A 27,764-nucleotide genomic window follows, 5' to 3' on the forward strand; every position below is an offset into this window, starting at 1 on the left:
GGTTTGGAGAGTCGAAAGGGACTCTGCCAACAGCTTCATCGTCCCAGTGGGGTGGACCAAGTGTTGTAGAAAAAACCCAAGAGATTGTGAAAACCTCCATAAGGGAGCAACAAATCTTATTAAGAACTGTCAGTCATTGGGAAGCCAGCTACGAGAAGATAGTCATTCTCCTAGCCGCATGAGAACTTTATACAAGCTGTTTTCTGGGTATCCGGTAATAATGTCACCATGAAAAAAGTCGTCGGGTATGTGACGTTAAAAAAAAAAAAAGCATTAATGATACACCCTCCAGGCTATCAAACACTTTCCCCAATCATTGCAGGACTGGAGGTAATAATATATGATTATACCCCTCCTAGAATATTTGGGGAAATAATTTTGGTAGCCAGGAAAAAGCCACCAGAACCGGACGACTTTTTCACTGCGACATTATTACATGGATCTGTTTTCTGTTGGGTTATGAAGAACGCAGACCCTTTGTGGAACTTCTTCTGCAGTATGAACAGAGGCTGACCTTTATTGTATTTTGTTGTAGTGTAGTGAAAGGGTAGGAGCCTTTGTGACCCAGACGGTCCATTTTTTTTTTTACTCCCACAGACTTCCTGACGAGCACCCAAGTCTCTTTAAGTTAGGTAGGGAAACCCCCCTTACAGTAAGGGATAGATGGGTTTGGATTTCATTTAATAAAAGTCTATAGCAACCACTATCGCACCACTAGGTCAGTCTCTTCATTCCTTGTCGCCATACCTCGAAACCCTGTCTGTTTCTCCATGTGGGTCTGTGGGCGTTTTGTGATGGCTGCTTGGCATAGCGTCTGTGGTTTTCAGAGTTAGCTTCCTGCAGCGTTGAGGCGTCTTTGCTCCCGGTAACTAACACGTAATGTTTTGACCGCTCAGTTGTTCTTGCTGCATCTCTTTCATGGATTGGGTACTTTCCCTTCCGCTGCAAGAGTTTATGGTGTTCGTGGTTCTAGAAAGAAAGAGATAAAACTGCTTAGCATGGGGTAAGGCAGGCATTTGGTGATTGATAGTGGTACTGGGACCCTCCCAATTCTTTCACCCCACCTCTGGGGCAGGACAGGCTCTGGCAAACACTGGCTGGTTTACGGACCCAGGTTGAGGGGCTGGGGGGTCCCTATCTCCCCTTGACAGTCACATTCCTGACTCAAGTAACACGTGAACAATCTGAGAAGGGCTTCACCTGTAGAAACATTGTTGCTAGCTGCGGTACGTGATACACAGTTTCCGTTACAGGAATATCCCTGTCAATTCTTAAGCTAAAGCTGAAAAACAAATTGCTATACTTTGGACAAATCACTTAATGGCAAGGTATGCTTAGCATGTGACTCTAAAACAGATCCGATCAGTCTGTAGAAATAGTATTACTGGTAAGTAACATTTTCTTTACAGGTTTCATCTTCAAAGAAGGTTTTGCATAAAGGCAAGAGGAGTTTGTTGTTGAGTGAAAATATATTGTATGCCTTTATTGGCCATACCTAAGAGAATCATATCTTTGGTGGCTTTTTTTCAAAGGTGTTTGGTTGAAAAGGGCATGCTATTATCCTCATGCAGATGTTGATGAATGTTAATGTGATCCCTGCAGACAGGAGTCCGGTCGGTGTGTTCCCACATAGTACTCTGTATTTAGACTATATACATGAATTGCAGTGTAAAAGGTCACAACCAAAACATGGATTTGTTTTTGCTGCCCATACTACCTAATCTTATGGAAAAAGAGGCTGCTTCTGTTTGTGCATTGGACAAGCCCATTCATGTTTGGTCTATGCATAAAGATGCAGAGAAGAAAAGCTTTGAGTCATGACTGTGGTTAGGCTCTAGGGTAGAGAGAGATGTGTGAAAAATCACTTGCAAGAAATGCCAAAAGAGAAGACAATAAGCCAATTCTATGTAACAAATTAAACTTCTGATTTGAACTGCCATTTTTTGTTCAAGTGTAATACTCATCTTCACTTTTCCCATAGGCGCTTCACAAGGCAGTGCTTAGCGTTGATGAAAAAGGCACAGAGACTGCAGCGGCCACTGCTCTTCAATTGGTGCCATTATGTCTTCCTCCAACGATTAAATTCGATAGGCCTTTCCTGGTGGTGATTTATGAAACTGAAACCAAGAGCTACCTTTTCACTGGAAAAATCGTCAACCCCACCGCAAAATAATGGAAATAATTCTGCTCACAGTGCTCCCAGTTTCAAACCTGTTGAACAGATTCAAATGTTGTATTGTATTGCTAGGGACATTCTGTGATTTCATTGGATAGTTGTGATAACTGTATAAGAAAAATTACTGTGCTACAAAATAAAGCAGCATAAACTGAGGAAAATAATATTCGGAGTCATTATCCTCTAGTGACCGAATATTGTGTGACCCCAAAAAAGAAATGTACACAAAACAACCCATGACGCGTGCGCAGCAAAACCTTGAATGTGAGGCCAACGCTGCTTGCATTGTTTACTCTTCTTTCACTGACCCCCCACCTGATTCATGCCCGATCACCCCAATTTCTGTTAAAAGATAGAGCAGACACCCACTCCTAGCAACATGACCCTTTTCCCCACTTCTTCCCATCACTACTATCTGAATGTGATGCTTACCACACTTTTCCCCTTGACACTACCTGCTTAAGGCTCATGGCCACAAAACAAACACATAGTCAGGGGAGTTGCTAGGTCTGTAAAAGACCCGGGGCTACGCTGATGTCGGAACTGTTGGGACTGGGGGCTAACAAGCCTTTTGGCTGTAGCTCCTGAGATTCTATCCGGGGCTACAACCAAAAGATCAGGGGCTATAGCCCCCTTAGCCCCCCCCTAGCAACACCCCTGCACATAGTTACACCAGCTAGTATTGCTTTTTAATATTTCATTTTATCTTAGCCTATGGTGTTGCATTGTCAAGCAACTATCAGGATTGCTAACCCATGTTCAGTTTGAAGTCCCAGGTTTTAACTTTTCAGATTAACTTCGAAATTCCCTATGCATGTTAACATGGTGTGTTAGTTGCCTACAATTGTTCACAAAATATTTAAAATTGATAAATTGTTAAATAGGATCAGGTAAACACTGCCACAAATTCTGTCACCGTTTACCCATGCGATAGTCGCAAGCTTCTGATGAATATAAGTGCTTGACCTATTTTATTTATGTGTTCATATCAATTAAGTGCCTTGTCATTTTGGCAATTGGAAATATTTGTTGGGAGGATAAAAACAGTCTAAACATTCGTTTCCATCATGGGATTCAATAAGGATGGGCGGGAAAATGTCACTCTGTTCCTGCTAAGCACCACTCATTCTTATGCAATCCATTTTGTACTGTTATATTTTCCACAATATTTTGTTCTGCTTCTGTTTTATTGTGTGCCTCAAATATTGACATAACACCACTTCAGAAACGTGGTTTCCTCATTCAAGATCTAAATGTTTTTGTCATACTGCACATGCAATTTTGCTCCGTTAACAAATATTCTCACAAGTTGTACACAACACAGCCAGTGCTGGAGGTGTAGATCCCATTATTTTTTATTTTATTTACATTTTTAAAGCCCTCATACATCCCGGGGGCATCGAGGTGCTGTTACAGGGATATGTCTTAGTTGCGTATTTATAACACGCTTAATACCCAGAGGTTTCTAAGCGCGGACTCGGGGATCGAACCTGGGTTGCTTCGTGTGGTCTTGTTTCCAAGGCGAGCACGTTGCCGCTGAGCTATCCTCCTGGGCCAATATCACTGCAAGCAGATTATACCGACATCTGGATTACTTGCCATGTTTCATTCACAATCTCCAAAATGAAGAGCCCAATAATCCTGCCCCGAGTCTAATATACCAAGCAGAACAGCCCTGCTGCCCAGCCTGTAATCCAGCTCTCCAGATAAACGGCATACAGGCAGGTCCTCCTAAAGAAAACCAGGGAATGAGAGATGGGCGTGTGCCTGCCCTGTGTTGCCTGCCTGAAGTGGTGTATTCTTCTGAGACCAGAGGCCTCGCAGTGCATTCCACACAGGGGCTGTAATACTCTGGTAGCAGATCTTGAAAGGGTCCATGCAATCAAATAAATAAACACTTTGCATTTGTGGTAACTATTGGATACAAATAACGTGTGTATTACAACAAAGCGTGTGGTAATGCATTCAGAGAACAAAGCATACATGTATTACAACAAAGTTTTAGTAAAGCCTTTTTACTTGCCTTAAAAATACCCCAGTTGACCTTCAGAACTACTTCTCCCTGAAAAAATCTTTTTACACTCAACTTCCAAAGGTACAGAGTAAAATATTCCCACCTCAAAATCTTATCTGGGTTTAGAGAATTGATTGGGAACGTCAACACCCCAGTAATAAAAAACACTTGGGTAACGCCTGTTTGAAGGTTGTTGAAAAAATAACAGAAACCCCATCATCTCAAATAACAAGTAAGGCACCAACATGGTTACTGTCCCCTTGTTCATCAATTTGTTTGCACGGTTTTGTAGGGTACGGGGCCTGCCAATTTGCAATGGTGTGTTTTTTTTTTTTTTTTTTTTTGCACAGAAGGTTCAGTAACTACAGCCTCCAACCACCTGAGGCTGTTTGAGGCTGTTACCTGAACAAACTAAGTTTATATTTATTTCAGGCACCTCAGATTCTCAAGAGGTGTACCGGGGGTAAAGCCCTGGTTCCCAACTGTTGCTGGTTCCACTACAAGCTCAACTTTTCCAATTTCAATGAGGGTTTCCATCCTCCTTTTATAGTGCTGGTAGATTCAGGAAGCGTATGCTGAAACCCTGTATAAAGAATTTTTGTGATATTCGCAGTAGGTATAGAAAATCCACAACCTTTTAAAATATGGATGGGCAGATTAACAATAAACAAGGGATTTGTCAATAAAACACCTACTTAAAAAAAAGCACCTGAATCCCAGTCCATGTTCATGTAAATGCTGAGGTCTTTGGCATCACTGCTTTCCATTCACTTTAACTGATGTTCACACCGGTGTCCCCACTTCATCTCTCTCTTCTGTGCATATAAAGGTGCTACATGAGCTTCTGTATTGCACATGTCAAAGCCAATCCTGCACTGAATGTTCTCCTCCCTGATGAGGATATGCCCTGAGAGTGATTTAAGAAAGAAGCCCACCCTTGGGGAAGTATCATATGCATATGCGGACAGACCCTCATTGCATATGAATTACTACAGCAAATGCATGTTCCCAAGAAGATGCCAATTCAGAGCAGCAATTCGTATCCTTGCACCTCTTCATCCCACCCACCATCCCCCACATGCCCTGAAACACAGATCAGCTCCTCCAGTGCAAGTACACACTGCCCTCCTGCACTGCTCTACAGTTGGAGGAACACCCTGTAATTGTGAGCAGACTCCGCACTCCCCAATTCCCTTTATCACCCTACAATTCCAAACGTGTTCTTTTTTGACAGAAGTGTCGTTGCACAATTGCAGCCATCCAAGACAGCATATAGGAAGGGACTTGTGCCGCTGTGCACTTCAGTCGACCAGCTTGGTTCATATTTCATCCCCTTGGCATGATGTCAGTGGTCCGTATCATATACCATATCCGTTGATTGTTTCTATAATGGACTGTATAAAAATTAATATGTTCAGATGTTTGGATTCTTTTTCGACCCTACTGAAATATTTTAAATAATGTGAAAGCATTGATTTTCTGTAAAGCATTATTTACATGTGTGCTGTTTTATGTGATTATTAGACTGAACCATGTTTCATCTGCACATTAGCTGCATGGTCAACCATCAGTTTAACCCTTTCAGGAATGCAGGCTGTATTGTATTGTCTACACCTATAGCTTCTCAGGTTAAATGCCTTATACTGAATCAGCCTTGTTTGCCTATATGTGTGGTATCATGCATTACTCCCTATATCTTTGTCAAAATGTGTCATTTTAAAATCACATTGGTAGGTCTTAAACTGTCCCACACCCACTAGACTACGAGTCTGCCACCTGCAACTCTCCAGATATCTTGGACTATGATTCCCATGATCCCTCACCATTGACTCGGCTGGCTAGGGCTAATGGGAGTTGTATTCCAAAATCTCTGCTGAGCCAAATTTTGCAGACCATGTAATTAGACCATGTTATATACTACAAATGTGTAATCCTTTTTATAGATTCCTGCTTTGGCAATGGCTCATTTGTTTGCTTTTTCAACTGCAACAAAATAGTATTGTCTCCCCTTGCCATACATTTTTCAACTCTCTATCCTTCTTTGTAATTCCTGATTCCCATGTTAATGCCTCATTACCCCAGCCTTAAAATCACAGAAGCCTTTTATATCTATGAATGATCTCTCACAACTGCTGCCTTACCTTTTATACCCTACCCTGTGATCCATTTGACTTTGTTCTCAGTCTGAGAACGCCCCTGTCAGGCCTATGTTTAGCCACCTAACATCATAAGCACTCCGCCCTTTGTCGCCATTTGTTAGTCTGTAGTAGGCTATTTTTTGTAGATCGCCTCAGAAAAGTACTCATCTACTTCAAGGGTTATTTATGTCTTTCCCGGTGTTGGTACTTTGAATGTAACTGTTTTGATTTTCTAATTTGTCGTATTTCATTATTCCTACCAGTTTCCTCAAATCCAGATAAAGCACTTTGGAGAAAATATGATGCAAAATAAAATACAATACATTTGACCATCATTCTGTGGGTGTTTACATTATCTTTTTGATTTCCTTTCCTTTCATTCAGTTATTGCTTTGTCCCCATTGTCACAGTGGTGAATAACCAGGTTACTCCCATCAGTCCTTTTCTATCGCCAGGTCAGAGACCTTTAAGCAATAATAGAGGAACCTTATTAGAGGGGACGGCGGGCGGGTGTATGGAGGAAAGGGGACTATGGACTAGGAGTAAGGCAGTCACTACGGTGAGTAACCTGGTTATACTCCTACGTCCCATCCCCTTACCTCCATACTTATGGGAGATTCCCAAGCACTCCTCACAGGAACTACGGGTGGATGGAAACCCCCTACTGAAAAAGGTTTTTCAGCACAGCCTGGCCAAATTGAACATCAGATCTGGAGTTCATGTCCAAGCAGTAATGTTTATAAAAAGCTGATGGGGAGGCCCAAGTAGCGGCTTTCGCGATGGTCTAACAGGGGACATACTTTTGAAAGGCAGCAGCTGCCTTGCGCCGTACCAGATGTGCATGCGTGTTTTAGGAGGCTGGAGACCCTGAATAGTGTAAGACTCCGTAATACAGGCAGCAATCCATCTGGAGATAGTCGCTTTGGAGGCCTGCTTGCCTTGCGGGTTACCAAAGGTTACCAAAAGTTGAGAAGAACTCCTAAGTTCAGAAGTTCTGTCCAGATAGAATTTAAGAGCGCTTCTAACATCCAGGCAATGCAAAACCCTCTCAGCTTCCGAAGCCGGGTTTGGAAAGAAGATAGGCAGCGGGATTGACTGATTTAGATGGAAATCAAACCACCTTTGGTGAGAAAGAAGGATTTGTCCTAATGATCCTTGTGGAAAACCAAGAAGGGATGCTCCACCGACAAAGCTTGGAGCTCACTCACACGCCTTGCCGAGGTAACGGCGACCAAGAAAGCCACCTTCCACGAAAGGTGTTTAAGATCTACCGTAGCCATTGGTTCGAAAGGCTTATGGCACAAGGCCGTAAGAACCACGTTCAGATCCCACGTCGGATGTGGTTTGCGAACAGGAGGGTAAAGATGCATTAGACCCACAAAATGCCGTTTAATCACTGGATTTGACAGTGAGAAAGAGCACTGGCCCATGAATAGGTAGGCAGCCGCAGCCGAAAGATAAGTGCATGACAGGACATGAATGCCTGACGACATGAATGCCTGACTCTGCTAGTTGAGAGACGAAGGACAGCACCGTGTCAATTGTAGCCACCCTGGGGTCCAACTGTTTGGCTAAGCACCAGTGGCAGAACCGAAGCCACTTGCTCTTATACTGAGACCTCATTGAGGGTTTCCTGGCTGCCTGAATAATACGCATGTTGTCAGCAGACAGGTTGAGATGTTCTAAAGATCTGAACTCCGGCACCATGCCGCCAAGCTGAACGATTGTGGGGAGGGGTGCCACAGCTGCCGATCTCTCTGGTGAAGCAGATCGGGAACTAGCGGAAGCCTGATCGGTGCACACACCGACAGATATTGAAGCTCTGAAAACCAGAACCTCGCCGGCCACCACGGAGCTATGAGCAGAAGAGAACAGTTCACAGTGTTCTCCAGCTTGCAAATCATCCGATGAATCAGAGGTGGAGGCAGAATAGCATAGGCCCGCATGTTGTGCCATGGAATCTCGAGAGCATCCCCCAGAGAGGAGGCTCCCAGCCCATTTCTGGAGGCATACAGAGGGAGTTTCATTTTTGCCGATGTTGCGAAGAGATCCGCTTCCGGAGTGCCCCAACGCAGGAATATAGGTAAGTGGACCTCCGCTTTCAATTCCCATTCGTAGCTGACGATTGTTTGTCGGCTGAGGGCATCTGCCGTGACGTTCAGCTGGCCTGGGATATGTACTGCCACCAGCCAGACACCATGCTGAACTGCCCATTCCCAAATCTGAATGGCCAGATCCACAAGAGGAGGAGACTTGGTGCCCCCCTGCTTGTTGATGTAAAATATGGACACCACATTGTCCGTGCGGACACGAACCGCTTTGTTGGCAATGACTGGCCTGAACGCCTTGAGCGCCAGGAAGATCGCCCGAAGCTCCAGATGATTTATATGAAGGAACTTGTCTTGGGGCGACCATAGGTCAGAGACCTGAAGAAGATCCAACGTCGCACCCCACCCCAAAAGGGGGGAGTCTGTCGTGATCGTCACCATCGGAGCGGGGTCTTGGAAACTTGCACCCATTGACGGGTTGCTGAGAGACGACCGCCACGCCAGGTCCACTCTCATGAAAGCCGGAATCGATAATTATCTTGGAGTCCGGATCCACAACCTGATGCCAAGAACTCTGAAGAGCCATCTGCGTCCGCCTCATCTTGAGCCGAGCAAGGGGAAGAGCCAATACGCACAGGGCCATGAGGCCCAGAAGCCTCTGGAACCACCAGGCCGACATGCTCTCCGACTGTGCAAACATCTGACCTGTGGCCAACAGATCCGCCATTCTGTCCCCGGTCAGGTAAACTCTGCAGTCGATCGTGTTCCAATGAAAACCCAGGAAAGTCAAGTCCTGAGAGACCATCATGGAAAATTTCCGCTAGTTCACCGACAGCCCAAGGTGAAACAGGAGCTGGAGGAGAGACTGAAGATTGCTCGAGGCTTTCAGCGGACAGGGACTGCGCAGCAGCCAATCGTCCAAATACGGATACACGTGAATACCCTGAAGCTGAAGATAAGCTGCGATCACCAACATCATCTTCGTAAAGACACACGGTGCTGAGCTGAGGCCAAAAGGGAGCACTCAGAACTGGAAGTGCTTCTCCCCCACAGAAAAAACGTAGGTATCTCTGATGCGGATTCCAGATCAGGATATGCATATACGCATCCTGGAGGTCCACCACGCTGAGCCAATCACCCTTCTGTAAAGAGGACTTTATTTGACCAGGCGTAATCATCTTGAATTTCTCTTGGGGTAGAGAGAGATTGAACTGGGAAATGTCTAGAATGGTGCACAGGCCAGCCTGGTTGGGGTTTGGGCACCGTAAACAGCCGGGAATAGAAGCCCTCCCCTCGCTCCCCTCGAGGAACGGGTTCCACCACCCTGAGATCCAGTATCTTCTGAATCTCAGCTCTGAGGGAGGGCGACCCCGACTGCAGGAAGGGAGGATTGATGGGTGGGGTAGGGGGAAAGGGGAAGTGGAAGCCCGCCCAAGCGACTGACAAGACTCCTCGGTGATGGTCTGCCATACCTCCCAATGAGACGCAATGCATCCTCCCACCGGGGTCTCGTGCGAGCGCAGAAAACCCTCCTTTAGCTGTTTTGTCGGTGGCAGCACCACCTGAACCTGAGGAGGAGGCTGAGGAGCGGGAGAAAAAACAACTCTGCTGCTGCCTTCGGCGGGAATTTCCCAAAGGGGTGTCAACCCTGCGGGATTTCTGATCCAAAAAACCCCTGAAACCAGAGGCCGAGGGTTTGACGACGATCACTTTGTCCTGAAAGGTGGTTTTACCAGGACAGGCAAGGACTTGGCGGTCTGAGTGCTGTCCTTAGTTTTGGTCAGCTTCACGTCTGTTGTAGAATGAAAGAGCTCCTTGCCATCAAAAGGCAGGTCCAAAATCTTATCTTGCACCTCCTTAGAGAACTTGGTGGACTGCAGCGAAGCCTGACGAGAGGTATCCACACTAAGCAAAAGGCCCCTGGACGAGGTGTCGACGTGATGCGCCGCAGCCTCCAGCAGATCTTGTGCCAAGACCTTTGTGTCAGACAAACCCACTTTGAAATCTTCCAGCTTTTCAGCGGGAATAAACTCCTTAAACTCCAACAGACTTTTCCACATTTTCATGTTCGCCCCCGCTAACACCAGTTCTGCATTGGCTTGACGCAGCTTCAGGGCTGAGTTATGGAAAATCTTCCCCCCCAAGGGAGTCGAGAAGCTTATCCTCTTTGGCCAGAACCTGTGTAGCCGTCGTAGAAGAGGATGACGCAGGTCTGGATTGCAAAGTGGCTGCAGCCACTACCGTGGAGGAAGTGGGCGGACACGACGCTAAGGCCACCTATTGCGAAGAATGGGGCCTGTAACGCGCGTCAATCTTCTTGTTGACAAACAGTCCAGAGTGTGGTTTTTCCCAAACTTTACAGACCCTGCCAAAACGTCCTTCTGCAAGAACAAGCCGGTACACTCTGAAGGAGATAAGGTGAACGCCCCAGAAAGCACGCCCTCTTGCGGTGCGTGTGCCTTGGGTACTGGAACATCCAACAGACACATCATGTCCAGCACTCGGTCATGAAAAGCTCTGACAGAGCGGGGCTGGTCTTCGCTGTCCTGATCGCCCTGCACGTCGTCCGACAGGTCCGGATCAGGTTGAGTCACATCCGGCAGCAACAATAGCCTTGTCCCCTGGGGACAATGGAGGCAGGGGTGGAAGAGTTGGGGGAGGCCCAGCCGGTAAGGGCGGCGCAGCGGAGGCAGAGGAACCGCCGCTGGGACCTTTGGCGCAGGTGGGCATATCTCCCTAAACAAGCCTCGAAAGTACTCTTTTATGGGGTCAGAACACATTCGTTTTTGAAACTTGCCGAAAAGGGCGTGCTCCGCCGATGATTTGAGTGCGACAGGAGGAGGCCTTTCATGAGTGGAGTAATTCCAGGGGCGTAAGGCTGAGGGTTGCCAAGAGGGCCCTTCCCCACTGGTGTCTACATAAATCAAGGGCACCGATGCCGCAGGAATCCAGACATTGTGCGGTAGAGGCATCCAAGCGTTCCAGTCATAAACTGGACAACACTGATGTGCACAAGGAAACCGATGTTCACGTGAAAAACCACCCCCTACACCTAGGGCCGATGGCGTAGTTGTAAGGGATGTATCCAAAATGGCCACCGTGGTCTTGGCAGGAAAGGCCGCCATTTTGTCGGCACCTGAGGAGAACTGCGATACGTGTGGAAGTGAAGCAGTGGTCCCCACAGGTGGGTTAGGCGTCTTCATTATAGCCTTAACACAAGGAACCACGGCCAAACTGGTACTGTGTGGCCTAGAATGTTTCTGTGACACAGTAACAGCCAAACTAGCCTTCAAAGGAAGGACCTCGGCACTGCCGGTAACGGAGGGATTACGGTCCAAAACCTCACTCTGTGCCCCCTCAACAGATCTGGAGTCTCTGCAAAAGCGGAAACGATGAGGAACACCCCTCACCGACAAGACCTTAACAGGCCTCTCAGAACTGTTGGTCACCTTAGCCTCTAAATGACGGGCCTCAGACCAGAGTCCGGTAAAAGCCTCTTCACAAGGGGCCTTGAACTTCCATTCGGTGTCAACAACCTCAACCGAGGTCTCAGGGCGTACCCCAGTGATTTTACGGGAAGCTCCAATGAAGGAGACCTCGAAGCAAGCTCCGGTACCCGATGTCTCAGTAGAACTGGGCCCACAAATAGCCCCCACAGGAGGGACCTCGGAATGTAATCCGGTGTCAATAGGCCCCTTACGGAAACCCTCAGAGAATTCTCCGGTACAATTTTTAGGCCTGGAAGGCACGTCAGCGCTAGCCCCGGTAATAGAGCTTTTGACGCTCCTCCCGGACCGGGAAGACCCCGGGAAGGAGTCCCCAGGCCAGGGTGCCCTAAAAACTAAAGAACTCACCAGGTCTTTCTTTTTCTCGTCGATGAAAGTTTGAAAATGTGCCCGGGGAGTATGTTAAAAGACCTCCTCCCACCGCTCTAAACAACGTTGAAGCGCCCGGACTGATAAAAGCACGAGTCCCACCGGTGGTCCAGACCCAAGCACTCTGCTAGGGCGGATCCCCATCCTCTTTGCTTAAAGCGTCGCTGACAAGAAGAACAAGTCAGAAAGTCTAGCTGAAACGGCATAGACGGACTACCATGCGACCGCTAAACCAGAGCAAGAGAGGAGGAACTGGAAGGAAAAAATCTTCAGAAGATGCAAGTGCGTCCAGTCCCGAACAAGCGGGGAAAAGGACTGATGTGCAATGCGCTGGGCGGAGCTAAGAAGGGCGGGCTTACGGCCGCGTGCGGTACCCCGCGTAAAAAGAGAGGAAGGACACATTTTTGAAAAATGTGATGCTTTTTACAAAGTGCTCCGGTACCGTCCCACAGGACGGAGGAATGTCCCATAAGTATGGAGGAAAGGGGACGGGATGTAGGAGTACATTTGTTGTCTAGTGCATGTCTTGTGACAAAGCATCAACAGAACACACAAGCCGCAAGCGTACAGTCAATGCTTGCATTAAGGACACCACAATGGGTGGGAGTAACCTCTGTAGGGCACTATAGTAACAATACTGGATACTTGTGCTATCAGTGTCAGAATGGATTGACTGTATTTGGCCTAAGGGCCTAGATCTAGAAATACCAAGGTTTCTCAGGATTCCCCAACTATTATACTGTCTCAGGGATACAGTACCTGGCATACTTCTTGTCTCAAACCTAGTCGCAGGGTTATCGTCAGACCTCACAAGGTTAAACTGTAGTCTCTGGGTAATCACGGTAGAGCGTCCATCAAACCCAGGACAGGGAGCACCATCATTTCTGAAAAATAACGAGGTAAGGAGATCCTTATTGGCTGCACCTGTATGCAAAGGTACCTTGGCCCAGGAACTGCAGAGGGTGTGAAAGAGCAAGAGTGAGGTTCGGGTTTTATGCCAATAGCACGCCCCTTTCTTCCCCCATAGAAGGTCTATACACAAGAAGCAATGGTTGCAGTACTTTGTCCTGTGTAGCCTCACCCAAACCACCTTTATAGTAGATCCATGTTTCTGTCACGTGGACAGGATACAAACAAAATAAAATAATCATAAGGTAGGTGTGCAAGGGAATCATAGAACCTGTTCTCCAGTTCTATACCTGAAGCTAACTCTGTTGTGGGTGATGCAGAGTTCCCACCCATACCTTGATTTACCAGATGTCCCTGAACAAAAAAACAGGCTAAATACCTAGTTTTACAAATGTACCGGTGGGTGCCGTTCACTGTGCAAACAAGATTTCCAAAGATTGCGAGAAACTGAGCGTTTGGTGTAACTGGTGGCATCCATCTTAGAATGGGAGCCGCAAATAGTAACTCAATCGAACTCCAGCAGTCCTCTTGAAGTGGGCCGTTATCTTCAGATAGTAAACAAAATTCACGTACCTCGAAGCCTTCTTGCCAGTATTTACCTGCGGGTCCAGCTAGGTTGCTACAAACGTCCTGGGAGCATAGTCATGTCGTGTGGGAACCCTCCTGCCCCTGTGAATCCTACCAGTTCTAGTGCCAAGCACACGTCTTGGTGTCACAGTCTCATCAATATAGAACCTAGCGCACTGCTTGGTCTTTCATCATCTCTAGGATATATTAACAAGAATGCTTCTTGATTTCTTTCACCAGCAAGTACTTCTCACCCCTAGCCTTATGGTATAGCTCAGGCTAAGATATTCTCTCTAGACACAGTTCACCCTCCTGAGCCAGTAGCAGTACCTTAACACACACCAGCAAATATTTATTTTCGCTTGCTTATGGTTTTTGTCAGGGTGTGGCATTGTTACCAACCAGCCTTCAGTCGCCATCCTGTGCCAAAATGTTCTGGTCAGCAGTTGTAGCTCTTTGGCCAACTCCTTGACTCTCCCATTCTGCTCTTTCCAAGTGTTTGGGATATAGGGCCTCATTACGAGTGTCGTTGTCCAGAAACAAGGGTGCCGGTAGCCACGTACCGGCACCCTTTCCGGACTGCCATACTCTGAGAATGCTGGTAGGGGCCACGGATCCCCCGGCAGTCTTGACCTGCCGGGAAATCGGGCACCTACCGGCATGTCTCTCACTGAAGCACCGGCATCGTTGGCTACAGTGCTTCAGTGTCTCCTGTAGGGGGAGGCATGGTGTCTCAAGTATGACCCTGACACAAAAGGTACAATTTGTAAAACCTTTCTTAAAGTTACTGGGTTTGGAAAAACCTCTACTTTGCCGTAGAACTAAGATGAGAGTAGTCTGGACCATGAAATAATAAATAAAACAGTCCTAGTTGTGTCCATCAAATCAAAATGGCCTATGTTAACAAAACCTAATGCCTGCCCTATCTCTTATACAAAAAGTGTATAAAGGAAGGTCTGGCTATGCGGACTGAAAGGGCAACATGCCAAAACACTTGCTAAGGCACACTGGAGAAGTCTCATGGGCCTTGTCATAGAGGCCTGGGCTACAATTGCACAGGGATGGAAGAAACAAGACCCTCCAATGCTATTTACATGGATACAAAAGGTTTGGTCCCAGATGTCTATGGAAAATATCACACATAAAATTCAAGGTACGCAAGGCTCCTTCACAAAAGAATGGGGAGGAGTACTAGACTATCTCCAGTCAGACTATATGGCGCAATGGTGCCCACATTCCATTAGAATTGCGGACTTATTCACGTCATAATTGATTACGAGGACATTGAAGCAACGAGTTCTCTTCCGGAAGGGGGTGGTTTGGGGAGACGGGACGGGTTATTCAGGGTATTGTTTGCTTCTGTATTTTTGACTACTTATGAATACAATAAAAATAAGTTTAAAAAAAAGTGTATAAAGGAGATAGGTATGTAAAGGAAAATCAGTGTTTAAACTATAAAGAATAAATGTGGCTGAGTCAGCTCTCCTCCCCACGTTAGACAGCACAAAGTAAGGCTGTCCTCATAGGCAGGATGACACAGCTTTTCAACACAAAAACAGTTCACAACGTGGATCAAGGCTCGCCTGGCCTTCCACGTTAAAGTCTCTCCAGTCTTCCAAACAACGTTCAACAAAATGTTTGCGCTGGTCTCCCTCTGTCGGGCTCACGCCTCTTCAAAAGAAAAGTTCAAGTTGGTCCCCCTCTTCCTCTGGACTCACTCTCCTGGAGTGATCACTTTCTCCTTTCCTCCCAGCTCACCCTCTCTACCCCTCAGGCCAAGCCACCTCCAGCACATCTAACCACCTTCTCGGTTATCAGAACCATGAAGCGTGTGTCAGTTGAGGCTTTCGCCGCCACTTTCTTATCAACCCACCCCCTTTGGCTGACTCGCACCCTGACACAGCCCTTTCCATGCTCCACTCTGCTATATCTGATACTCTTGATCTTCTTGCCCCTGTCATGTGGATCCACTTGAAGCCCAAAGCCAAGTGCAACTCTTGGTACAACTCAGACCTAATCACCCTCAAAATAAAGTGCAGGACGGCTGAGAGGAAATTGCGTGCTTCCAGCACATCCTCTGACAAACTGACCTGCTACCTGCTCCAAAGGCAATACCGGCTCTGTCAACGCCAAGAAGAGCGCTCACATCCAAGCCTGCGTCTCCGCGGCATCTAACAACTCGGGCGAACTCTTTAAAATCTGTAATGAACTGCTAATCCTGCTGCAGTCTCTACCTCACCTGTCCCCTCCCAGGCCCTCTGCTCGGCTCTGGCTTCTCATTTCATCTCTAAAACGCTCTCTCTTCCTCTCCCTCTACTCCCTGCTCTTCTTCTGGTCTTTCACCGGCCACCTCTCCTCCCTCCTTCTCTGCCTTTCCCCCTGTTCTCCCCAGACGAGGTTTCTAGACAAGTCCGATCTATGAAAGTCTTGGCAAAACAGGTTCTCCCCTTCTCCTTCAAAATCATCAAGACCACATTGACACCCTGGCTCCTGCTCTAGCTGACTTCTGCAACCACTCTTTCGCCACTGGAGTCTTCCCTTCCCCCCTGAAGCACTCCCTTGTGCACCCTCTTCTTAAGAAATCCTCTGCCGACCTGTCCTGCCCGGCTAACTATCACCCAATCTCCATCACTCCTTTCCTGGGCAAACTCTTGGAAAAGCTGGCCATGTCCCAGCTTAATCTTCACACTGAATCGGTTGGTTGTCCATATAACAATCAGTCTGGCTTCAGAGCTGCCAGAAGCACGGAAACTGCTGTCCTGAACATCCGTAAAGACCTGCTCTCCAAACTTGATTCCAACACCCCGTGTCCTCAGCTTGCTTGATCTCTCTTCTGCCTTTGACACGGTCAACCATCCCATCCTGCTCAACCGTCTCCGTGATAACCTGGGTATCACCGATCAGGCCCTGGCTTGGCTGACTTCTTTCCTCTCCGATCGTCCCTCCCAGATCCAACATGGGTTCTTCTTCTCCTCTATCTCTACCTGTGGTGTTCCCCAGGGGTCTTAATTCACTCCCTGGCTTTTCAGCCAATACCTGGCACTTCTTGCCAACTGCATTGCCGCTCCCTGCCCCAACTTTCAGTGCTATGCGGATGACACTCAGCTCATTTTCAGGCTCCCTTCAGCCACCTCTTCTCCTTCTCTCATCTTCCGACTGTCTGCTATGCAGGAGTGTTGTGCTGCCAATGATCTCTGCCTTAATGCCAGTAAGACTGAGATTCTCCTCATTGGCATACCCACTCCCTCCTTTCCTGTCGCCCTCTGGCCAGCCTCCCTTGGCCCTCTTTCTGCTCCCACCTGTGAGGCTAAAAACCTCGGGTCATCTTCAACTCCACACTCTCCTTCTCTCCTCACATCTATGACTTCTCTAAGAAGTCACACTACCAGCTGCACCTCCTCAGGGGTATTCTTTCTTTCCTCTCCTTCCACACATAAGCTCACTGTCTCCAGAGCTCTGGTTCTCTAGGCTGGCCTACTGCAACAGCCTCTTTCTGAATCTGCCTGCCTCTACTCTCTGCCCTCTGCAACTCATCCAGAACAGGACTGCGAAACTTGTCCTTGGTCTCAAGCCCACGGATCGTATCTCTCCAGGACTGAAATCTCTGCACTGGCTCCCAGTAGCTGTGAGGATTAAGTTCAAACCCCTCTGCATTGTCCACAAGGCCTTCTGGGGCCTCAATACCTTCAACTCTCTCTTCCTAAATATCTACCTTCTCGAGCTCTTCGCTCATCCGCCTCCAACTACCTCAGGGTCAGTCGCTTCTCCAAGCAATGAGTTGGTGATAGATCTTTCTTCCGCTGGGGGCTCCCTCTGGAACAGCCTCCTTACCTCTCTGAAAATGAAGGCGAACCATATCCGGTTCCGGGAGCACCTCAAGACCTTCCTCTTTGCTTCTGCTTTCTCTCCTCCTCTCCCTTGCTGAACTCCTGACTGAAACTGCACTGTTCACCTGGCTACCCTCTGTTCTCGGGCCCAGGTGCCCTCCCGCCAGTTGCACACCTGCACTGACCTCCTGGTAACCCTTGCACTCTGGGGCTGGTTCTGTATCCCTACATCCCCTTACCAGCACTTGACACCTGATGTCTGCACTTACCCTTGCACCTGCCACTAGCGGGCCGCACTTCTTATTTATTGTTCCTATTCATTGCTTATATTCATTACTGTTTATCCTATGTACTGTACTTCCCCCCTCTCACACTTTTCCCCTTCCCCCCAGCATCTGCACTTGCGCAATCTCAATGTCACCTGATCTAGTAAGATCGTTGTCTCCGTCTTCCCTCTGGTCCCCTCCCTTGCCTCGTCGCGCCTTGAAACACTTGTGTATAGACGTGTTATAAATGCCATATCATATACCTTTGTCGGGCTCACACCTTCCACAAGAAAAGTTCAACAATACTTGCAGGGGGCTCCTTTCCCCAAACGTATTACACTTCGGGTTTCCCTTAGTCGGGGTCAGACCTTTTTCCAGAAGTCAAAGACTTAAAAATGTGCGTGGCTTTCTCTGCAGACCTTCATAGGGCCACTTTGACTCAAAGTACTATGTTCAGCTTTTTACTCTTCCCTTGTCTTGGGGTTAATTTTGATCACTTCGCTTTTACAGTTCATTCACTTTAGCGCTAAAAACAATTCTCCTTTCACAGAGATTTTCGAGTGGGCTACTTCCTGTTGCCGGACCACTCCGTTACTTAGTATCACTAGTTTCACAGCTGTCCTTACTTCAAAGTCAATTCACAGGTCTGCCTTTCTTAGCGTCTCATCCACGTGCGTGCAGCCTTCACTTGCGATATAATGTTGCAACTTCAATCTTTCTTTAACACACACCAGTTGCTCAGGTCGCTTGCCAACTTACTGGCTCTGTGCGTTTGCTTTCTTGTCCATAGTTTTCCAATTCACAAGTCAAGGTTAGTACCACAGGCTTGACCTCCCCATCTCTGCCGTTCATCCGGGAGGGTCGCTGGCGTCCTTGAAACACAATGCCGCATTCTGCTGTGGGGTTTGGCTTTCTTCACGTGTCTTTGGCAGCCTCTTGCAGGCAACAACCTTCTCTAGTGAACTCCTGGGGTTCTTGACCCGCTGCCCGCCTTGAGTCCCTTGGTCTGTCGCTTTGCTCCAGTAGGTTTGCCTTTGCCCCAGAAGTTCTGCTCTTACTAGCGTTCCACCTTGCTCAGAGTATGTCTGTATGTTCCGCCTTTTATCCATGTGAGGCGAGATAATTGGTTTCAGATGTATGCACTTAGTCAAGTGCCTGACTTTGCCTGACCCGATTAACGGGACATGTCCAGTGCGATGTATAAGAGTTAGTCTTGTTACTCTGTCACCCTCTTCCTCAGCCCAGTGTTTGCAAAGAAGGGGGGAGGGGTGTTGGGAAATCAGTGAATCGTAAAAAATAAGATGGGTTAGGTGTACAACAAAAAGGGGGGGATACCGCGTCCCACCATTGGCTGCCTCAGCCCCACTCCCCGAAGACCCCTCACCCAAGTGATCCTCCCGCACTGGCCCGCCCCCAGGGTCTGGATCCAAAGGCGATGGCAGTGCCCCTGCCACCTGAGAGAGAGGTCCCAGGGGACTAGTAGGTGAGAAACCCTTTGGTTTCTCACATACCCTTCCCCTATGCGATGTAGCTGCATCAGTTTAACAGGGAAACTGTGAAATGAAATTGACGTTCCCCTGTTCTTTACCTTTTCGGTGTTCCACAGTGAAACAGTAGGGTTGCAGGTCTAGGAACCATCACATGACTCTAGGGCTAGAGTCCTTTCGTTGACTTATCCATACCAACGGTGCATGCTCGGTGAAAAGTGTGAACTTTCTCCCTAGAAGGTAGTACCTCAGATGGATAATTGCCCATTTGATGGCATGGGCCTCTAATTCCAACAGAGAGTAGTTTTTCTAACGTGGGACGAGTTTACGACTAGTGAATAGGATGGGGTGTTCTAATCCATCGTATATTTGCAATAATACTGCTTCTAACCCTGTGAGGGAGGCATCAGTCTGTAACACAAATTCTTTTGTGAAGTCTAGAAGTCTACTGCTTTTAGTATTGGATTCTGATAAAGTTTTTTTAGGTTGTTGTAACATGCATCAGCCTCATCAGTCCAATGAATTCTCTGGGGTTCTGCATTTCTTAGCTTGTCTGTCAATATGGCTGTTCTATCTGAAAAATGTGGGATAAACCTACGGTAATAACCAATCAATTGTAGGAATGCCCTGAAGTCTCTCTTGATCTTAGGTGTGGGGGCATCTAGGACTGCTTTCACTTTTTCTTACTGGGGCTGGCACTGCCATTCCTTACAAAGAAGCCTAGGTATTTCACGGCCGGTTGAGCCAGCTTACATTTTGATGGATTGGCAGTTAAGCCGGTCTCTCTGTGGGTTCTCATAATATTACAAAGATAATAAAGATGGTATTCCCAAGTTTTAGTATAAAATAACTATGTCGTCAATAAAGGCCCCACAGAAATTGGAGTACAGCTGTAATATCCTGTCTATAAGTCGTTGGAAAGTGTGGCTGGGGCCCCATACAGTCCAAAAGGGAGGACTTTGAATTGGAATAGTCCCATTGGTGTCGAGAAAGCAGTCTTTTCCTTATCAGGTCCATGGACAGGGACCTGCCAATATGCCTTGGTTAAATCTAGGGTTGACAAGAATGTGGCATTTCCAAGTTTGATCTATTAACTCATTGATGCAGGGCATAGGATAGGTTTCAAAGCCTGAGATGGCATTGACCTGCCTGAAGTCTATGCAAAACCTCCAAGAATGATCAGGTATAGTCACCAACACAATAGGGGAGGACCATGGACTTGCAAAGGGCTCGATATTGTTTGCCTTCATTATTTTTTGTAACTTCATCAATTACCATCTGCTTTCGTGCTTCTGGGAGTCTATATGGTTTCAAATGTACCACTTTTCCCTTTAGAGTTCTGATATAATGATAAGTACCATGATCTCTCCCTGGTTTCTCACAGAATACATCGGGGAACGTCATAATAAGGTCATTCAAATCTTCTTGTGTCTGTTTACATAGTTCTTAGGGAACAAGTTCAGAGTTATCGATCTCCTTGGGTACCAAACAAGACAATATAGAGGAGGTAGTAGCGGAAGGATTTTCTTTCCACTCTTATAGGCAAATTACCTGGTAGGGGTGGATCTTGTGCCTTCTATCATGCTGGGCTATTTTATAGGTATAGGTTCCTGTTTGCTCTAGCACCTCATAAGGCCCATGCCACTTTGAGACAAGTTTATTTTCGGAGGTAGGTAAGAGGATTAATACTTTCTGTTTCAATTAAAATCTTCTTAAATCTACCTTCTTGTCATAGGTGGATTTTTTATGGTCTTGAACATTCTCCATATGAGTGTGGACTAGACTCCAAATTGTCTCAATTGAGTCGTATCCCACTCTGACACCATATGTAGGGGAGGCATGATATCACAAGTATGATACTGACACAAAAGGTACAATTTGTAAAACCTTTAACGTTTCTGGGCTTGTAAAATATCCTGCTTTGCCCTATAAATAAGATGCGAGTAGTCGCGACGATCAAATAATAAATAAAACAGTACTAGTTGTGTCCGTCAAATCAAAATGGCCTATGCGAACTAAATCTAATACCTGCCCTATCTCTTGTACAAAAAGTGTATAAAGAAGATATGTATGTAAAGGAAAATCAGTGTTCAAAATATAAAGAAAAAAATGTGGCTGAGCCAGCTCTCCTCCCCATGTTAGACAGCACGAAGTAAGGCAGTCCTGGTAGGCAAGATGACACACTCTGGCTCGGCTTTTCAAAACATACACAGTTTACTGTGGAAGGCCAGGTGGGCCTTGATCCACATTGTGTAGTCTCTTTCCAGTCTTCCAAACAACTTTCAACAAAAAGTTCATGCCGGTCTCCCTCTGTCGGGCTCAGACCTCTTCAAAACAAAAGTTCAACAATACTTGCAGGGGGCTCCCTGTCTCAAAACTATTACACTTCAGGTCTCTCTGAGGCGGGCTCAGACCGTTTTCTGGAAGTCGAAAACTTTCGAATGTGAGTGGCTTTCTCTACAGACCTGCGCAGGACCACTCCGACTCAAAGTTCAAGTTTCAGCTTTTTACTCTCCCCTTTTCACAGGGTTAATTTTGATCACTTCACTTTTACAGTTCATTCAATTAATCGCTACAAACAATTCACCTTTCACTGAGATTTTTGAGTGGGATACTTCCTTTCGCCAGACCACTCCGTTACTTAGTATCACTGGTTTCACAGCTGTAATTACTTTAAAGTTCATTCAAAGGTCTACCTTTCTTCGAATCTCATCCACACGCGTGCATCCTTCACTTGCAAAGTTGCAACTTCAATCTTTGTTTAACACACACCAATTTCTCAGGTTGCTTACCAACTCACCGGTTCTGTGCGTTGCTTTCTTGTCCTTATAGTTTTCCGATTCACCAGTCAATGTTAGTAGCACAGGCTTGGCCTCGCCTCCCCAACTCTGCAGTTCAACCAATAGGATGGTTTAGGTGTACAAAAAAGGGACAGGGAATACCATGTCTCACCATCGGCTGCCTTGACCCACTCCCCGAAGACCCCTCACCCAGGTGATCCTCCCGCAACGGTCCACCCCAGGGTCTGGATCCAAAGGCAATGGCCGTGCCCTGGCCACCCGGGAGAGAGATTCCCGGGGACTAGTAGGTGAGACACCCTTTGGTTTCGCACACTCCATTACAATGGAGTCCTATGGGACTCCATTGGAATGGGGATTTACAGTTCCGCCGCCACTTGTGATATCCCGGTGGCTTACCACCAACCTTTTGAGGGGATTTGGTCCTCCGACGTATTCCAGGTAATGTCCACAGCTGTGCTGCTTTGGAAAATCTTTGGTGTCTCCGTCCTGCGTCGATGACGTCGATGCGCCGTCCCCGAGGACCTCCTCCGACGGCCGATGTCACCCAATGTGATAAGTAGGACGCACGACGCCCATAGCCTCAGTTCCGTTCTTTTCCACGAACGTGTTCGCCTCGTGAATCTCGGTACGCCTCGACTCGTTGGAGTTTGCTGTTTTCAATTCTCGGTTCATTGAACCTGTTCGGTTTGTTGTGAAGACCTGTTCGTGGCGATGTCTTCTTCGTCTTCAACCCCGCGTCCGGGCTTCAAGAAATGCGAGGACTGTGGGTTCAAGATGTCGGTCACGGACTCGCACGACGCCTGCCTCTGGTGCCTCGGGGAGGCCCACGATACGGACGACTGTGTCGACTGCCAGTCGCTCACGGCAAAGGTCTTGCGGGAACGCAAGAAGAAGCTGTCGGTAGGCCGGTTGTCTAAGCCCCGGAAGTCGAGGTCTGCGGGGCTTTCGACGGATGACTCGAGGGGCGACTCTCCGCATCATTATCGGAAGTCCAGTGGGTCTCCTTCCAGGAGTAGGTCTCGCCACTCCTCCACCTCTTCGAGGCGTTCCCGGAAGCGCCGGCATAGGTCGCCTTCCCTGTCCTCTTCCGAGGACTCCGCCCGTCGGCGGGTCGCTTATCCCTCCATGCAAGCGACACCGGAGGAATGGGCTTCCTTCGGGAAGCAGATGCTAGCGATTCTTCATCCGTCCGCGCCTCCGAGTGGGGTCAGTCGGCACCGGTCGAGAGACACCGCTCGTACGCCTTCGGGCTCGGGTGGTCGGCACGGCTCGCGGGAGAGGTCCCGCTCGGACAAGGGTAGCTGTTCTCGCCATGCCCGTTCCAGGTCCCGGTCCTCGACGCGCTCGAGACTGCGTGATCCTGTGACGTTTTCGAAGAAGACGTCGACGCCTATGGCGCCGAGGTCGTCGACAATTTCTCTCGAGGCTCCGCCTCCGAGGGGTTCGTCGATGCCGTCGGCACCTAGGTCGTCGAGAGACACGCTCGGAGCTCCGGCTTCGAGGCCTTTGTCGACGCTGCCGATGCTGGTGGCGCTGCAGCTGACGTCGACGCCGATTCGTTCGACGTCGACGCCTTTTCTGTCGACGCTGGCGCCGAATCGTTCGCGCCCTCAACGCCTTTTGAGGCGGTGGTGTCGTAGGGGCCCCGTGGCACGGGGTTTGCCCCTAGAAAGGCTCTGGGTAAGGCCAGGCACTGCTTTGGTCCCCAGAGGTCTTCCTCTCCCCGCCTGGAATACATTTCAGAAGGTGATGAAGGCTCTGATGGCGGCTTGGTTCCGGTTACGGTTCCGGATGAACTTATCTCGGGCCATAGTCAGTTTGATGACCTGCGGCAGTCGCTGCATGATGCCAGTGGACTGGACACCTCTCCGGAGGTGGAGTTTTGTAGGCCGGAGCCTGGCAGTCATGCCGATTCTTCATATCGGCGCCTTATGTCTCGGGTCACCGAGTACTTGGGTTGGTCAGCTCCCCCAGGGGAGTTCGTTCAGGATGATCTCACGGACATCCTTGATCTCGGTCCCCCCACTGACCCGGTTTTGCCTTTTCATATGGCTCTGCAGAGAAGGGTGGCGGAGGCTTGGACTGCTCCGGAGAGTCTCCCGGCAGTGGGCAAGTCTTTGTCGTGAAAATACCGTCAGTAGCGACCCCTGCTACTTGTCTAGGCACCCCACCCCGGAGAGTTGGTGGTGCAGGCGGCTATGGCCCCGGCAAAGCAGGCGTCGTATCCTACCAACCCTCCGGATAGGGACAACAAACGTTTTGACGGCTGGGCGAAGAAAGTGTTTTCTTCGGGGGGGTATGGCGCTTCAGGCGGCCAACTCCATGTGTGCCTTGTCTCGTTTCACACACACTCTGTGGAACTGTGTTGCATTAGCGGCTGAACATATTCCCGAAGGGGACGAACAGGATGGTTTCCTTGCTATGGTTCAGGATGGCAAGGATGCCATGTGTGAGGCCGTTCAGTCGGGTTTGGACTTGGCGGATTGTGTTAGCCGGTCCATGGTGGCGAGCACCGTAATGCGCAGGTTTGCGTGGTTGCGGAAGTCTGGGTTCGCTCCTGATGTGCAGTCCCGGCTCCTCAACATGCCCTTTGACGGTGAACACCTTTTTGGCAGCAAGGCTGACGAGAGCCTTGAGAGGTTGCAGACCTCCAAAGCTGCAGCAAAGTCATTGGGCGCTGCAGTTCGCCAACCTCCGCCTTTTCATCCTAGGGGACAGCAATGGAGGGGAGGTTCCTTTCACTATTACTCGTCCTTAAGTAAAGCGAGGGGAGCTAGCAGTCAAAGAGGCCATCGTAAGAGTGCCAGCAGTGGAAACAAAGGTACTCGAGGTGCCAAGGCCGCTCGGGCAGTTGCCTCTTTGCCCTCAGGCAACGCCGTAGCCGCTACCACTCAGTCATGAGGCCAGGTCCCATGGTTCGCTGGTTGGGGGAAGGCTGTCGCAACATCTTGTAGAGTGGCAAGCCATTACTTCTGATGTGTGGGTTCTGGAGATCATAACCCACAGCTACTGTCTTCCTTTTCGGCAGAGGCCTCACGACAATCCACCAGGGAACCTCTCTTTGTCCGGATCCGCTCCTTGCGCAGGAAATTCAAGCCCTGCTGGAGAAAGGCGCCATAGAACTGGTGCCTGTAGCAGAGAGGAACAAGGGATGGTATTCCCCTTATTTTTTGATTTCGAAGAAAGACGGGGGATTGAGACCCATCATGGACTTGCGCTGGTTGAACAAACTCCGCAGGAAGGACAAGTTCAAGATGGTGACTCTCTCTCAAGTCCTCCAGGCCCTTCAACTTCAGGACTGGTTGGTGTCTGTCGACCTCAAGGATGCTTACTTCCATGTGCTGATCCATCCCAAGCACAAGAAGTACCTGAGGTTCGCGGTTGGCAACTCACACTTTCAGTTTCGGGTCCTGCCGTTCGGATTGACCTCCGCCCCGAGGGTTTTCACCAAGCTCATGGTGGTGGTGGCAGCGCATCTCAGGAAAGGGGGGATTCACGTCTACCCCTACCTGGACGATTGGTTGATCAGGGGGAGCTCTCCCAAGCAAGTCGTGGATCATCTGTCCATCACCGGCCACTCCCTTCACAGGCTGGGCTTCTCCCTCAATTTAAGGAAGTCCCATTTGACACCAACGCAGCGGCTCTATTACATCGGAGCAGTGCTCGACACGTCCCTGGGGCAGTGTTTTCCTCCTCAGGTGATGGCTCTTCACATTCAGCAGATGGTGAACAAGTTTCAATTTGCCCAGAATCTCCCAGCGTCCGAGTTCTTGAGACTGCGCGGCCTCATGGCATCCTGCATTCTTCTGGTGCCAGACGCTCGTTTGCAAATGAGATCTTTGCTGTGGGCACTCAAGCTCCAGTGGTCTCAGTCCTCCGGCAGGCTGTCGGACCCTGTTCAGGTGCCGTCCTCTGTAGCCCGGGACCTTCTGTGATGGGCCGTCGAGGGCAATCTAATGAAAGGGGCCCCATTTTGGCTGCCCTGGCCGGAGGTGACGATCGTGACGGACGCATCCCTCACGGGATGGGGAGCTCATGCCAACGAGTTGACAGTCAGCGGTCGTTGGTCTCCGTCGGAGTCCAGACTCCATATCAATCTGTTGGAGCTGAGGGCCGTAAGGCTAGCCCTGAAGGCTTTTCTGCCGGCTGTGCGCGGAAAGAGTGTCCTGGTTCTAAAGGACAACACGGTGGCCATGCACTACATCAACAAAAAGGCGGGGGCAGGGTCACTTCCGCTGTGCAGGGAGGCGATGCAGCTCGAGTTCTGGGCCATCCAGCAGGAAGTTTCGATCTCGGCGGTTCATCTGGCCGGAGACGACAACGAGACGGCGGACGCTCTGAGCAGGCAGAGCACTATCTCTCACGAGTGGGAGCTGGCTAAGGAGATTCTCCTGGAGATCTTCGCCCTTTAGGGGACCCCTCAAGTGGATCTCTTCCCCTCCAGTGTCAACCGGAAGTGCGAAAGGTTTTGCTCGCGGGAATTTCCTCCAAAAGGAGCCTTAGGAGACGCGTTTGTGGTGGAGTGGTCATTCCCACTGCTGTACGCGTTTCCTCCAGTCCCCATCATCCCGTAAGTGCTGCGGAGGTTACGGAGGTTCGGTTCCCGGATGATCCTCATTGCTCCGGCGTGGGCCCGGAGGACGTGGTACCCGGACCTTCTAGACTTGTCCATCTGCCCTCCACGTCGTCTTCTCTACCGAGACGATCTGCTCTCACGGGAGGGGGGTCAGGTTCTCCATCCAGAGGTCAGATCCCTCAATCTTCACGCTTGGCTTCTGAAAGGTTGAGGTATAAGTATTGGGACCTTCCTGAAGACGTGATGGAGGTGTTGCTCTCGACCAGGCGGCCGGCAACAAAGTCTCTGTACCGTTGCCGTTGGAGAAAGTTCTGCGACTGGTGCAGAGTTCGGAATGTGGATCCTTTTGAATGTGACATTCCCATGGTTCTGTCTTTTTTGCTTTCTTTGGCCCACAGGGGCTTGCAAGTGGGGACCATTAAAGGTTACCTGGCGGCGCTGTCCATATTTAAGCGCTCGTCTGAAGAGTGTTCCTATTTTAAGATTCCTTTAATTTCGCAGTTTTTGAAAGGGCTCACTAATGTGTTCCCTCCGTCATCTTTTTTGGTGCCAGGTTGGGATTTGAACCTTGTTCTTAAGTTTCTTATGGGTGCTCCGTTTGAGCCTTTACATTCTTGCCCTTTGAGGCTGATAAATCTGAAAACTGTGTTTTTGGTTGCGGTTACTTCCGCTCGCAGAGTGAGTGAGTGAGTGAGTGAGTTACAGGCACTTTCAGTGAAGCCACCCTTCACTGTGTTTCATAAGGACAGTGTTGTCCTTAGAGTTCGTCCTTCTTTTCTTCCGAAGGTGGTTTCGGAATTTCATTTGAGCCAGAAGGTTGTTCTTCCGGCGTTCTATCCTCCTCCACATCCTGGTAAGGAAGAGGAGAGGCTCCATAGGCTTGATCCTAGGAGAGTGTTGAGCTTTTATATTTCGCGCATGTCCCAGGTCAGAGTGGACGACCAACTTTTCATTGGTTACGCTGGAAAGCGTTTGGGACAAGCTGTGACGAAACAGACTTTGTCTCGGATTATTTTAGCTATCTCCGAGTGTTACCGCTTGGCGGGTAAGGATCCTCCGGCTGGCTTGCGGGCCCATTCT

General features: G+C 48.8%; 1 protein-coding gene across 1 annotated transcript in view; it reads left to right on the plus strand.

The window, feature by feature from the left end:
• Positions 1-6,663, plus strand: part of LOC138453536 (alpha-1-antitrypsin-like protein GS55-MS) — a 137,787-nt gene extending 131,124 nt beyond the window's left edge. Inside the window, exon 4 of the mRNA XM_069606502.1 lies at positions 1,982-6,663. Within this exon, the coding sequence (XP_069462603.1) occupies positions 1,982-2,173 (192 nt within the window). The 3' untranslated portion in view covers positions 2,174-6,663. The remainder of the gene's footprint in view (positions 1-1,981) is intronic.
• Positions 6,664-27,764: the final 21,101 nt, after the last annotated feature.

This window comes from Ambystoma mexicanum, chromosome 4p (genome assembly GCF_040938575.1).
Source record: "Ambystoma mexicanum isolate Mex_15411 chromosome 4p, UKY_AmexF1_1, whole genome shotgun sequence".
In the NCBI taxonomy this organism is placed as follows: domain Eukaryota; kingdom Metazoa; phylum Chordata; class Amphibia; order Caudata; family Ambystomatidae; genus Ambystoma; species Ambystoma mexicanum.